The sequence below is a fragment of the Macrosteles quadrilineatus genome, unplaced genomic scaffold, assembly GCF_028750875.1.
Source record: "Macrosteles quadrilineatus isolate MER2022 unplaced genomic scaffold, UCM_ALF_1.0 Scaffold_2__2_contigs__length_208266976, whole genome shotgun sequence".
Lineage (NCBI taxonomy): Eukaryota > Metazoa > Arthropoda > Insecta > Hemiptera > Cicadellidae > Macrosteles > Macrosteles quadrilineatus.
In genome coordinates, this window is record NW_026542595.1 from 85,514,213 (window position 1) to 85,528,844 (window position 14,632).

Consider the following 14,632-nt stretch of genomic DNA (forward strand, 5'->3'; position numbering starts at 1 on the left):
GGGAACATCCATTATTATCAATTATTTTTCTCGATATATAGATATTTTATTTTTCAAACCAATATATCCATGGTGGAAGAAAAATACATAGGTGTGCTATTCCCGTCATTTGCCGTAACCCAGATTGCAAACAAAAAAATCAGCTAATGTATTGCCATATAGGTATATAGGTTAGTCTATGGTTTTATCTATTTAGCGATTCGGAGATATGAGTGATTCGGATCGGAGCTATCGTTTTCGAAGCTATGGGTCCTTCTCCAAACTCTACAATAAACTTATGTGATGCTCCCCTGCTTTCTAGATTCTAGAACAGCTGTTTTTGTGTGACAGCTGAGCTGGCCAAGAAAATAAAAGAAGATTGCAGCTACTAGAAAAACACTGATGCTGTCAAAGTCAAACGTCAATCTGCTAACTTGAAATTCGTTAAATTTTTGGCAATATAATTGAACAATAATCTGAAAATACTTTTGATTTTTGTTGGTGTCAATTAATAGTCATAATCCAATAACTCGATGTCTTAAAAAGAAAGTAGTACCTCTATTAACTATGTGACGTCGAAACTCGTGTTAGGTTAGGAAGGTTATAGCCTATTTATTTGGCATTGACAGAACACTGTTAGCACTCAGCACTGTCACATTAGTCAAGAAGAGTTAGTATAAAACCACACTTCTTGGTTGCTCTGTACCACATTCCTGTTTGCCTTGGTCGATTTAGTAATACCACTGTATTGTTGTATTTGTACACAATAGGTGCGATATCTGTCCACGTAGTACACACAATCTCAAGTGACACTTGTTTACTCTCCAACAGTTTAGCTTCACTGGTTATCTGGACTATGGACTCATGGATCGACATGATATTAAAACAATTTATCTTATCATTTTCTTCAAAGTGAATTATCTCCATATAACTAGCTGTTTCTACTAAAACCACCTCTCAGTCTACAAAGTGACAGTAGACTTTGTGCTTGTGTCAGTGAGGGGGCTGCTTCAATCTTTTCCTTAGTTATGGCATTGTCTAGGCATTGGTCATTGTTATTTCGCCAAAGAAAAAAGGTTGATTTGTTATGAAATTATCTAAATAGTTTTTATTATTATATTAAGTGTTTTAAAGCTCAGTATTATTACATTTTTTAAAGATCTATTTATTTGTATTCAGTTGGCCTATCTACTCTAACTTAGTTTGAAATTATGGCTCCTCCATTAAAAGATGTGCCTCTTGGAATCAGGACTCTACAAAAATGCTGCAATATATTTTGTCCTGGAAAATCTTTCAACCGGAATGCATGGTAAGTCGTTTTATATTTTGATATAGCCTACATAAGTGTTTGCGATTACTTGCCAAGTTAAATAGCTAGGCCTAGTCTTCAAAGTCTGTTGAAAGTTTGACTCAAACCTAATTACTTAGGCTTAATCGATTGTTACAATTGTGTAAGACTAAATTACTTACGTAATTCCCGTCACAGCTCAATAAAACTGCACAGCTCTTTTATTGAGCTGTGACGGGAATTACGTAAGTAATTTAGTATTACATTATGTCCAACAGCTCAGGGGCTACACACATGGATTTAAATTGTTACAATTGATAGGCTATAGAAGATTTGTTTTTGTTAGGCTAAATTTGATTATCGATAGAATTGACAATTAATTTGATAATACAATAGAGACTAAGATTTTTTTAAGGTAGGCCTAATAGGCCTATTTTGGTTGTGGTTTAATAAAAAGGTTTAAATCTTACCAGAGTTTCAGATCTGTAAGCATAAATATTTTCAAATAGAGGCCCATATTTTTTAAGGTTGAACCCTGAATAAGTTAAAACTCACAATGCAAAATGTATTTTTTTCTTTTGTTAGGGCCTAAGTTATAAGTTAATTTATACCGTATTTCTAAGTTAGCTTAGGTAAGCTAGGCCTAACTTCTTAAAGTAACTTTTTATAGCCTACCCAAACTTGTTTTTCTATCACAATCATAAAGCTAACTTAGTGTACTGTAAGCCTATACATTTTCTACACACTAAGTTATTGGGAATAGGTAATTGTGATTGCTTAAACACGCTGACATATTTTTATAGGTATAGAAGTTCTGTCGTAGTCTTAACCTTCCTCACGTACATGTGCTACCATATGAACCGCAAGCCTATCAGTGTGGTCAAGAATGTGCTCCATCGTAACTGTTCGGAAGTGAATCCCAAGCCAATTAACACTACTAACCCAGACTGGTGTGATTGGGCTCCTTTTGGTAAGTAGTTTACAACCCAAGATTACTTAAACCCTGTGTAGAAATTAGTAAGTATTTAACTAGCTAGCTGACTCTATAGTAGGCTATTGGCTGATCTTACTTCTCATACAAAACTGAGATTTAGTCTAGGTACCAAAGTATTACTTTCAGTCCACAAATCCTCCTAACCAAAGATAAGTTATATTGCATCAGTGACAGTGAGTGTAGGTCCCTTAGTTGCCATTAGCTGTTTGGGCTATTAATTAACAGCTGTGTCTAAGGAATGTCGGCCTTAGCCACTAACAAGACTACAAGATCGCGCCACTCATCCTACACTCATCTCCATTCATACTTGGCTTAAAATACCTACATAGTATGGTCGCCATTTCATAAGAAAGTATAAAGTGTGAGGGTGTTTGTATGCACTGATCATGTATTGATTGGTTTTGGTTTGTTTCCATTACACCTAACCTTACAAATTAGGCCTACCGGTACGTCTACTGCGTAAGATTGGATCTGACAACAATTATAGCCAACATAGCACATTTCTAGAACTTCTAGTTTTAACTTTATGGTAAAAATTTCTTTTTTATATTAAGTTTTAGCCTAGTGAGTTTTCAAACTCCAGTTGAAAAAGAATCCGTGTTAAACTAAAGTAACTTAGGCCCTAATCTGTATGAAACCAATAAGTTTTAAAACAAAAATTGAAACATTATGTTACGTATATGGGTTAATTAAAATGTCTATTTAACCCGATTTGGAGGCTTATAAGTAGAGTCTACTGTACAGGTATATCATTGTCTTTTTAAGTTGTATGGAAGAAATTCAAACAAAAATTCTTATATAAAGCCCAAAGTACCCATGAACTTTTGAGAAAACTAACTTACAAGTCACACCCCCATAAACCATATAATTAAAATGATCGTCATGACGAGAAACCTTGCACCAAACTATCCATTATTTCATAAATATCACCCTTTAAGGTCCTAATTGCTTTCTAAGGCCTCGTTCACACGTATCGACTTTTCGCCGTGCGCGTGCATGGCTCGGCGCCGTGCATTCCTGAACCACGCCGTGGACCACACGACTCGCGCCGTGAACAACACGACTTGGGCCGTGCGGGTCTCATTTAGTTGCGTGTAAATTTGTTGAGGGTGACCACGATGCGGCGAGCGGCACCGCTCAGCGCCGGTCATGGTTCCAAGTCAAAAACGATTTTCGCGAAAACGCTGCTCGCCACTCAGGTGAGTCATGCTTCATTTAGGCCTAAAATGACAGGGAAACAGCAGCAAACATGCGATACGGGTCGATACGTGAGGTGCAGTCCAGGGAATTTTTGTGGAATGACTATCAGCACGGAAGTTTTAAAACTCTTCAGTCACCATAAAAGTATGGAACAAAGTTAGGGTTAAGGTTTTTCTAAAAACTAAGTTTTTTTTTTAAGACAAACAACTGTCAGATAGCAACAATAGTTGCAATACGTCTTGCAGGTAAGCATAGTTTACCATTTTCGACTAAACTGACTTATAAAACTGGGTAAATTTCATGAGTGTTATAAAAGTGCCGTTTGTATCGTAGCCACCACCGCCGCTTACGTGCCGCTCAGGTTACCGCTTGACGCTCGCCGCTCGTATCGTACCCGAGGCCTTACTCTCAGGTTTTGTGCTAAAAGGTGTATTTTATGTATCATACAAATTATCTAAGCTGACTTCATTTCCAAATAAATCTGGTTAATCTTTACAAACGAGCTTTGTGGTCCATATTAAGGCATGACTTCACTGTTTAAAAACTAATGTTTTATAGCAAACAATACTATGAATTTGTGAACTGTACACATAAGTTATTTTTACAATTTTTTTATAAAAGAGGAAGATTTCGCCTTTTTTGATGGATGTACTACACCTCTCGAATCCAGGAAGACTTCAAACAATGTCTGTGCATGCGCTAGACCGAGTCGGGATGGCCCCGCATCGACCTGTGTGAACGCATCCATAAGAGACCATGGTGTTCAAGAGGTCGAGTACGGCGCGACACCGCGTCGTCGCTTGAAGAAGGTCGTGATCTCCACGGTCGCCGTGGACGGCGTGGCGCTGTGGTCGATACGTGTGAATAGTTGCATTTACATCAATGCTATTGAATAAACACGACGTCGTGTCGTACACGGCGCACGGCAGAGAGTCGATACGTGTGAACGAGGCTTAAAGGAAACTTTCCATATGCCTAATGTTAAAAATACCTCAGCTGTACATATTTGTTTGTTATTCTTTTAATTTATTACCTTATTAGATTATTTGTCTGTACTGTATTCTGTTTTGTTTATTTAATCTTAACTTAACCAATCAATAATTTTATTAATACTTATGAAGTCAAACGGGGTGTAACCCGTGGGTAACAGCTAGTTATAATAAGAATATTTTATGAACGAAATTAAATAGGCTGGATTATCATATGATTCAAGGATCTTGGGGTAAAAGTAGTTTTGACAAAGACAACTACCTATTGTACTGTCGATTCTTCCTATTTCCAGTGATTTTGAATAAATATCACTTATTTTTAGATGTATTCTCAAAATTCAGGAATAAAGGAAATTATAAGTAATTGTACCTAGAACTCTGGGAAAGTTCTGCCCTCCAATATCAATCACTAACTATCCATAAGTATCCCAACAGAGTTTTTCTCAGGGTGAATTTATTTTTATTGAGAAATATGCGTTATTACCTACCGGCAGTTTCATGAGTAACCGTACCTCACACAGGTACTTCTTTCTAAGAACCGATTGAACATAATTTTGGTCTCCACCTCCCTCATTCGACCCTTTAAATTTAAGGCTGAAGAGTCGCGTAGCACGGAGCCCGCTCCTGTTAAGTTCCGTGTGTTACCTAGATGATGTTGTTTTTGTTTGCCAAATATGTTTAAGTTATAAATATGTCAAGTAAGGTTTTTATTTATTTAATGTACACTTTTAATCTATACTTATTTAATACGCAAGCAAGTTTTTTGTGACAATTACTCCTCCGAAACTACTGAACTGATTGACATGTTTTTGGTGTCATTGGAAAGAGCGTTACGTGAAGTTGTGCAGGAAACTTTCTTTGGAAATAATTAGAGAGTGAGGCCCTGGGGCACTTTAAAGTTTCGTATTCCTCCATAAGATTAACATGGGAAACAAGCATTGTTATGAAACTCCAGCTGTTGTCAGAAATTAAAAGTCAGAAGAAGAAGAACATATGTTAATTGTAAACAGTACCTTTTAATTGAAAGTTTCGCGAGCGAAGCCACGACTGGTATGCTAGTAACTATATACATAGTGTTTATACCTTTTTTGTATTGAAACTGTATTTGTATAAAATAACCACCGATTGTGTTTTAGAATCAAGGATTCCGATTAAGAACCTTTGTGTGCTATAGTTAGCGTAAGTAACTGTTAACTAGAAACCAGTAACTGGTTATTTGTTTGATAATGATTGTTCTTAAAAAAAACTCTTGTATTGTAGATGGAGAAAATGCAGCATCGCTTCTGGGATTTTTTGATTCCTCATTCCTCTTTGCATATGCAGGAGCAATGTTCATTAGGTAAGCAAAAATTTAATTGTTAAAAAAATATATAATACTGAAACTATCCAAATGGATTATGCAGTGAAATGATTAAGGTGAATTAAGGTTAAAAATCATATTGTCCAAGATTTCATTGAAATTGTAAAATAAGACATCTTTGCCAACATACAAAAAGGGATTCTTATTAGGCCACTGGAACTATTTAAAAAATTCTATTTGACTAAATCTTGTATAGACCTACCATTTTTCTTCAGACTTTTTTCATCATATTTTTAAGTTTGAAAATTAATTTTTGAATGATTACGTTGTGACACTCAACGCAGGAAATGGAACTATCGGTAACTAGGTCAGCGGAAAAACTATTTGAATAGTGAGTCAAAAATGCCATTAATAGGTATTTTTTTTAGACAGAGGGCCAGGCTTACAAGTAACCATGGGATTGCATCATAGCTAGAACAGCTTATTGTGCACCCTCATTCACAGGTCCTCATTCTCCGTCAAATCCCAGGTCCTTTGTGAACCATGAGATGTTTTTGACCATGGTAAACTGTTCTTCCCTTTGATCTCCAGTCGATAGGGCAATGGATCTCATATGTAGACACCTTGTAGGGCTGGGCACATAAACATCACGTGGAAGGCTGACTCTTTCTCCTCTCCTTATTTCCTACATAACTTGAATCCCATCTTGAGTAGATGTCTGCGGAATAACCAATGGCCTCAGATGAAGCTAACCACCTACCGCAAGGTTCTCCTATTCAACCCAAGGGCATCTGCCGCTATTGTACCAGTAGGTGTCTGCAGTATTCTCTTTGACTGTACGTTGCCTTCTGTTCTTTCCCAGGGCTTTCATGGTCTGATGACAGTCCCATACAGCCTTAGAGGCAAAGTCAAAACTGTCAAGTGCCATTAGTGCTGCTTTGCTGTCCGAGTTCATGTATATAGTATGGCCTGTCAGACCACGCTTTAAACACACTTGCAAACTCGGATAGGGCAACAACTTCTGCCTGGAATACAATGGCCAGTTTCCCCAGGCTTACGCAAAACTGCGCCTTGGGTCTGACTCCATACATTCCAGCCCCGGTGCCCGTTGGCTTTGTCGAGCCATCTGTATACCAAGTGATCCCCCTTTTCATGTATTCAGGTTCTTCTTTATCCCAAGCAGCCCTGTCAACAGTGTTGACATTGTATGGCTTTTCTAGATCTGTGATCTTCACCATCCTGTCTACTAACATTTCCAAGGTGTTCACCTGCACCTTGTCCACAATTATTCTGTGCTCACTGGAGCACACCTCCAGTTGCCACTGCAAACCATTCTGTATGCTGCCATCCTTGCCTCTCCTTTCACAATAGAGGCTAGGTCTTTAATAGGTCTTTATATAATTTCTATATCAGGAATTTCGTTTTAGGTGTATTTTAAAACTTTGACTCAATCTAATGTATCAGGGGTTTTTCTGCATTGGTGTATTTGTCTTGAATTAGTTTTATGATTAAATAGCCATAGCCTACCTTTTGTTTGAAACCAAGACTAGTAAATTTTGAAAGATATATTTTTAACAGATTCAGGGAGCAAATTACATATAACTAGAGCTCGCCCCGTGGTGATGAACTTTGCTGATAATTGCTTTTAGTTAGAAATTTGTTTAATTTGTTGAAGGTAATGATTTACAAGCCAGTTACTCATTCATTCTGATTCACACTATCCCAACAAAACATTTTGACATTGGTACAACAATCCTTACACATTTGATGACTGCAGGTAAAGAAATACAAATAGTATACAAAACAATATTAAGAGGTATTTGTAAGGTACAAAACACATATAGCGAAGATTTCAAAAAATACTATAAAATGTTGGACTACATATACTTGATATGCTTGATTTGCTTTAATATCCCAAGACTCCCAAGGCTCTGCCCCAGAGGCCTTTAAAGTTCCCTCTTCAGATGTGTTTACATTACAACCATATGCATACATTTACACTACTTTTGAATGAAACAGCTGTTAATATTTAAACTGTGATTTACTAAATTTGTCAAAATTAAGTATTTGCAATGGGTTTTTTATGATTTTAAAATAGATTTTCTTCTGAATTGTGCCATGTTTTGCAATATAATGTTCTATTACCAAATCAGTGGAAAATCCTAATATCACAGTAACTCTTAAAATTATTTCTTATGGAGTTAACTTATATCTATTGTATGGGTTGGTTTCTGCCTTTTTTACCACTTCTTGGAGATTACACGTAGACGATATTCTTTGGCGTATTGCATCTGTATTAGACGATACTTGGTTGGTGTAATTTTTAAAATTACAATGGAAAAAAGTGAGAAATACTGCAAAATTTGATATATTAAAAATAAAACTGAATTAACACTGTGCTACATTTCTTGAGCAATAATTGAAAGAGTCGATTTGCAAACAAAGGAAACAGGAAAGTCATAGACCACAACCAAGTACAGTAGAAGAAATAGAAATAATGTTTGTTTTTTCTTTCATTTATAATCGTTATTATAGACAACCTAATGCGGCTATGAGTGGGGAAAATTTGTAGAAAACACTAAAAAACAGGGTCAGCTTTTCAAAAAAGATAAGATATTAACAAAAAATTTTGATTATATCTAACTGCTGTGTACATCTTGAGTATTTCCATAATCTTTGAGTCGACTCTTATAAAGTCACCAGAAATTATGACTGTTATTCGTTTCAAAAAAACGCCTGTAATGCTTCACAATTGCTCGAATTCGAGCAACAGGTACACTAGTCTATAATTAAAATAATTTCACTGTCATTCCTGTTTTTATTATTCTTATACATATTATTCTAATCTTTTTGGCATATTATGACAGATGCGGAACATATAAATTAATGTTAACTAGAGCTGGCTCGTGGTCGAAAACTCAACCAAAATTATGTTTTGTGCTTCTCTATTTTCACCCCAGGCTGTAAATGAAACATGTCACTGGAATTTCTGCTAATTGTTTTGATTTTCTGTTTTTATTTTGTTGTTATTTTGTCACCAACATGGCAACCCATAAAGCCCATGTTAATTTTTTTTAAATTTTAAATTCATTTCTGTGCTCTTTTTCGAGCCTATTTTAATTTATAAAGGGATTTTGCACATCTACCTAGGCAAATATCTTTCTAACAGTATGCGTCGATTTTCCCTTCAATGCACAGAAGCTGAGATTAAAGGTTTTCAATAAACATGCTTGTCTATTAATATATAGAACTAGCAGTTACCCGGCGCGCGTTGCTGCGCTAACAAAATACATCTGTCTGTGTGAAAAGCATGTTTTTTTCTACATCTAAACAGACGATTGTCAGGGATTGCCCTAGTGCCTTATAATGGTGATTGCAAAAGCAAGACACTAAGGAAATTGTAGTTGATTAAATTTAGAGGGTAATTCGGATGATATCATCAGCATTCTTGGGATTAAGACTATTTATCCCTTAAACCTACCACTAATAATTTTTGCTTTAATCAATTTTGATGTCCGTTAGTCTGGTAACGTTGCACTGCTTCGGTGGATTTAAGTTTCGCATTAGTTTTATTGGAGTTCCTTCTTTTAATGGCAGTAATGTGGTGGGTTAATTAAAAATTGAGAGGCATTTGAATATCCGTGATAGCACGCACGATTATTATTCACTTATATTGTTATATTGTGTGGGTAGGCCTATAGAACGAAAGATAAAAATTGTAAGGCATTGTCATCCCTTTTATTGTTTATAATACTTTGATAAAGGTTTTTATGTTTTTAATATTTAACATTGGAGATTTTAAACGTTGTTGAATGCACAGGTGTGCTGCGATCGGGGTTTAATACATTTGGACATATTCAAAAGTAAAATAGTTTCCTGTGCTGCACTCTGTAGAAACACTGTGGCACTATTTCAATTAATACAGAATGTTGTGATCATTCAAACCTACAAAACAGTTGGTGAAAGTAAACATCTGCTTTTAAATTATATTTATTTGTAAACATTGTAGATCAAAAAGTCTGACATTGGCCCACTTAAACCCTCTGGGGCAGAGCCCTTTTGACGGATCTGCACCAAACTTCACTCAAACCATTCTTGAAAGATGCTAAATAATGCCTGAAAGTTTCATTACAATCTGTCGAGCGGTTTCGGAGTCCATGACGTATATACACACACACATACATACATACATAGTTCCTCTTTTAGCGAATTTCCCATATAGGGAATAAGCTATTACCGTAGTACTCATGGTAAGACCTGGACGCGGGACCGATTTTTTTTTTTCATTTTGAGGTCCCTAGAGGCCAAAAACACCATCCGTTCAAATTCATATATATATATATATTTATATATTTATATATTTATATATATATATATATATATATATATGTGTCCGTTAGCACGATAACTCGAGCAAAAATGATCCGATTTTGATGAAATTTGGTACAAACGTGTAAACCTATGTTTATTCGAACGAGTTCGCGATCCAGCATGATTGGACCATGGGAACGGGGGTTTACGGGGGGTTTTATGGGGTAAAAATAGGTTTTTCCCATTTTTGACCCAAAAAACATAAAATTTAGCAATTTCTTTCCAAACCATTTTGTAGAGCTTAAAAAAACAAATAATTTAGTATATTGAAGCGTTATTATGCGCCTAATGGTTACGGAGAAAATTCCAAAAAATTTTAAATTTAAAATTCCCATGTTATTCTTATGGAGAATAAGTAAATTGTTGTAGTTTGCTTGTTTATGAACATATTTTGATCAAATTTGGAAAATGTTTTTATTTCTTACTAACTATTAACGTTTTACAAAAAAAAAAAAAAAAACAGTTTCACCCTCCCTGATGCAGCAAACCTAATTACTAGTTAAACTAATTCTATTTAAATAGAGAATAAATGTTATATTTTTAAGTAGACATTTCAGTGTAAATCCAATCAGTCAAATGGAAATTCGCTTAGTCTGCAGGTTTGCTGCGGCGGGGGTATTATAGATATAGATTAGCCCCATGTTAATTCTCCATAAGAAAAGTTGAATTTCTAATTTTGACCCAATTAACATAAAAATTCTCAAAATACCAATAAAACCTGCACATAGGACCGATAACCTTTCTTTTGGTACAAACCGTGTGTAAATCGGTTCAGTAGTAGTCAGGCTAGCCGTCACAAGTTTTGCAAAAGTTTTTTTTATATAAAAGATAACAAGAATACTGTAGTAGATTTTTAAATCAAAATGCACTTTTAAAGGGTTTTAGAGGACGGTTGCAGAAAGTTTTTCTTGCTATTTCCAAATAGTTTTCCTATTAAATAATTGTTTGCCTTTCGTGATAGCATAATAATTTGTTTTTCGTGATTGATTCATCATTTCCAAAATTTGCCGCCCGGGGCAAAGTCTATCTCTATTTAAGCAGAGAGACATATAATTATAAACTGGTGGAGAGAGTAGAATAGAGTGAGGTTAAAGTAACCTAGCTTTTTTAAAATAAAAATACTGTAATAATTTAAAAAAAGTTTTCATCATACTGCAGCAAAAACAGCCGTTTTTAATGCAAGCGTCTAAAGAAGCATTTTTACTCTTTAGGCATCTAGGGCGTAATAGAAAAAACGATTGAATTACCTTCAAACATCTACTTACATCTACTTGTTTGCATTAGCAAATTGAACTGAAAACAAGTTAGAAGTAGTTTAGAGGTTTTTATTGTAAAAAAATGTCTTTTCAACCCTCGCTCATTTTCCAACATCGGCTTTTACTCGATCGTAAAACTTGAGCTTGGGTCGATAAGAGTCACTTTAGGCTCTAGTTATTGAAATGTAAATTTTATTGTAATTGAAATATACTAAACATTTTTGTAATTGAAATACACAAAATTTTTGTTACTGTACAGGTTTCTTAAAGTGTTTTTAATTTACTAAGGCATGTTACATAATTTCTCTCTAAATGGAAAAGTCGAAGGTCTATCTTACAAGGAAGTCAACAATGTTTAGTAAATATTATTTTGATAATTGATTCTAAACAATCACGTTGCTACAACCTATTGTGGGTTGGACAAGACAAATACTTCCTCCGACCCTCTCAACAAACTATTTACTAAATAAATATGAAAAAATAACTCAGTATACTATACAGGGTGTTGAAAATGTCTGGAACCAACATTATATCTGGCGAGTGGTTAAAGAAAAACAACTGATATTTTGTGTATGGATATACTAAGGTTTTACCTATCTTTTGGTGCCTTATGAAATTTTTTACCACTTATAGGGAACGTCCTGTGGAGGATGCAGTAAAAAGTTTTAATGGAGGCCTATGGTAAATGATACATCATTTTAAAGGCCATTTTTTTCTGAGTAAGGAGCCGCAAGTCTCATCTCAATAGGACCACCCTAGCAAAAATGGCGACTGTTTGAAATTTAAAAACCCACTTATAGGGAACGTCCTGTGGAGGATGCAGTAAAAAGTTTTAATGGAAGCCTATGGTAAATGATACATCATTTTAAAGGCCATTTTTTTCTGAGTAAGGAGCCACAAGTTTCATCTCAAAAGGACCACCCTAGCGAAAATGGCGACTGTTTGAAATTTTTGAAAATAATTGAAAGCTTAATTGGTATTTCTGTTGAAAATAAGTTTAGTAAAACAACACAAACAATTTAGTTAAATGTTTTTTTTTCAGTCATTTTTCAGTTCACCACATGATAAACTACTGTACTTCGTAACTGGCTTGTAATAGCATTTAAAGGAACCAAATACGGACCATTTAAATAGCAATGTTTTTAAATTTCAAACAGTCGCCATTTTTGCTAGGGTGGTCCTTTTGAGATGAAACTTGTGGCTCCTTACTCAGAGAAAAATGGCCTTTAAAATGATGTATCATTTACCATAGGCTTCCATTAAAACTTTTTACTGCATCCTCCACAGGACGTTCCCTAAAAGTGGTAAAAAATTTCATAAGGCACCAAAAGATAGGTAAAACCATAGTATATCCGTACACAAAATATCAGTTGTTTTTCTTTAACCACTCACCAGATATAATGTTGGTTCCAGACATTTTCAACACCCTGTATATAGAGTGAGTTTTTTTTTTTTAACAAAATGAATAATTTTTTACAGCAAACAATTTAATTAAAATAAAAGTGTACATACAAATTATAATATGTCTTTGGGTTTGTTTGCATTAAATAAGTTGATATATTTCCAGAATCAAGAAACTAAATTTATTCAATACTTTATTCAATCTTCCATGTTAGTCCGCCATTGATGATTATGACATTGTTAACTTGTTGACATTGACAACAGTTGTTAAGCTGATCAGCAGTCACTTCATATCTTTCAATTAACTCATTAGATAAATAGAATTTTGACAGCTTAATCCAAGCGAATTTGGAATATACCTGTGGCATAATATAGATATAACTCAAGTGCCAAGATATTCGATTTTGGCTAACATTATATTTATGTATAACAACATTGCCATTTAAAATTTTTTTAACGTTTAGAGTTTTTAACACATTTTCTTAACTTACTGAATGACGTTTTAATGTTCTACAATTTATTTTCATTACAATTATTGAAACAATTCGTTGGTACTGTAGTCTTATGTGTGTATTATTAATTGTATGTCTTTCTACGCCTATAGATTTTTTACATCTTTGGTAAGAAAACGGTTCAAATCCTAGTCTTATTACTATCTAAAGTTGACCTTTTGTTAGATACCATCGTTAATTATGAGCCCAATAAATAGCATCTAGGTCTGGACGATGTCGAATGAATTCCATTATTTGTTGAACTTAGAGTAGACTTCCTCTTATCCGAACTCCTCGGGACCGAGGCCAGTCCGGATAACGGGTTTTCCAGTTAAAAAACCTACGTCGCCAAAAACTCGTTAAAACAGACCTTTTAAATGCATACTGTAAAAGCCAATAATGATTATTTCGTATTTAGACACGTGATCACTGGTCTCAAATCTTTCCCACAAGAACAGTCGTGTCAGTACCCCCCACTTCCTGCTGATCTAGTCCGGTTAAAGAGATGTCATTTCCGCCAAGTGTAGTCCGGTTAAAACGATGTCCGGTTAAAAGGTGTCCGGGGATAAGAGGGAGTCTACTGTATCAACTGTATAAGTTATACTGCCCAGAGTACATTTGTTACAATGCATTGAAGAATCCTTTATTTGAAAGGTTACATCATTATATGGAAAGTAAATAAAAATATGTCTAACAGTACAATAAGCATATATATTTACTCTTATACTGTTTTAACAGGACAGTTAATGCATATGAAAGATTGTAGCGTTTATAATAGTACTCCCATTCACTTATTTTTACCCTTTCCCTCTCCACAATTTCAAATAACACTTATAGTCACCAACACTCCAAAACTGGTAATAAAAAAAAACTTGAGTGAGCAACTTCAGTAAATGCCTTTTAGCAAATTGCCGAAATAGGGAATAAGCTATTACCGTGGGACTCATAGTAAGACCTAGACCCAGGACCGATTTACTTTTTCGTTTTTAGGTCCCCAGAGGCAAAAAACAACATCCATTCAGATGTAACACTGTGGGCTATGTGACCGTTAGCAGGTTAACTTAAGCAAAAATCATCCGATTTTGATTAAATTTGGTAAAAACGTTTAAACCTACATTTATTTGAAAGAGTTTGTGAACCAGCACAATCGGACTATGGGAGCGGGGTTCTTAGGGAGTTTTATGAACCAGATTACAATAGGAGCTCTCTTAACCGTCCGTCAGATCAACCAACTTTATGTTACAACAGGTCGATCATATGTTTCCTGAGCAAATCAAATTCAATCAGTTGCTATCAATACTTTGTGTGGGCAATCTTTACTGTCTAAATAGCGTTTCCGTTTGCTAACTGTGTTATGTAACAG

General features: G+C 35.0%; 1 protein-coding gene across 3 annotated transcripts in view; it reads left to right on the forward strand.

The window, feature by feature from the left end:
- Positions 1-417: 417 nt before the first annotated feature.
- The window catches only part of LOC128985689 (glucose-6-phosphate exchanger SLC37A2-like), a 42,920-nt gene continuing 28,705 nt past the window's right edge, over positions 418-14,632 (forward strand). For all 3 annotated transcript variants that reach the window (XM_054405473.1, XM_054405474.1, XM_054405475.1), the window contains exons 1-3: positions 418-1,288; positions 2,071-2,237; positions 5,711-5,789. In XM_054405473.1, coding sequence (XP_054261448.1) covers positions 1,191-1,288; positions 2,071-2,237; positions 5,711-5,789 — 344 coding nt within the window. In that variant the 5' untranslated portion in view covers positions 418-1,190. The remainder of the gene's footprint in view (positions 1,289-2,070; positions 2,238-5,710; positions 5,790-14,632) is intronic.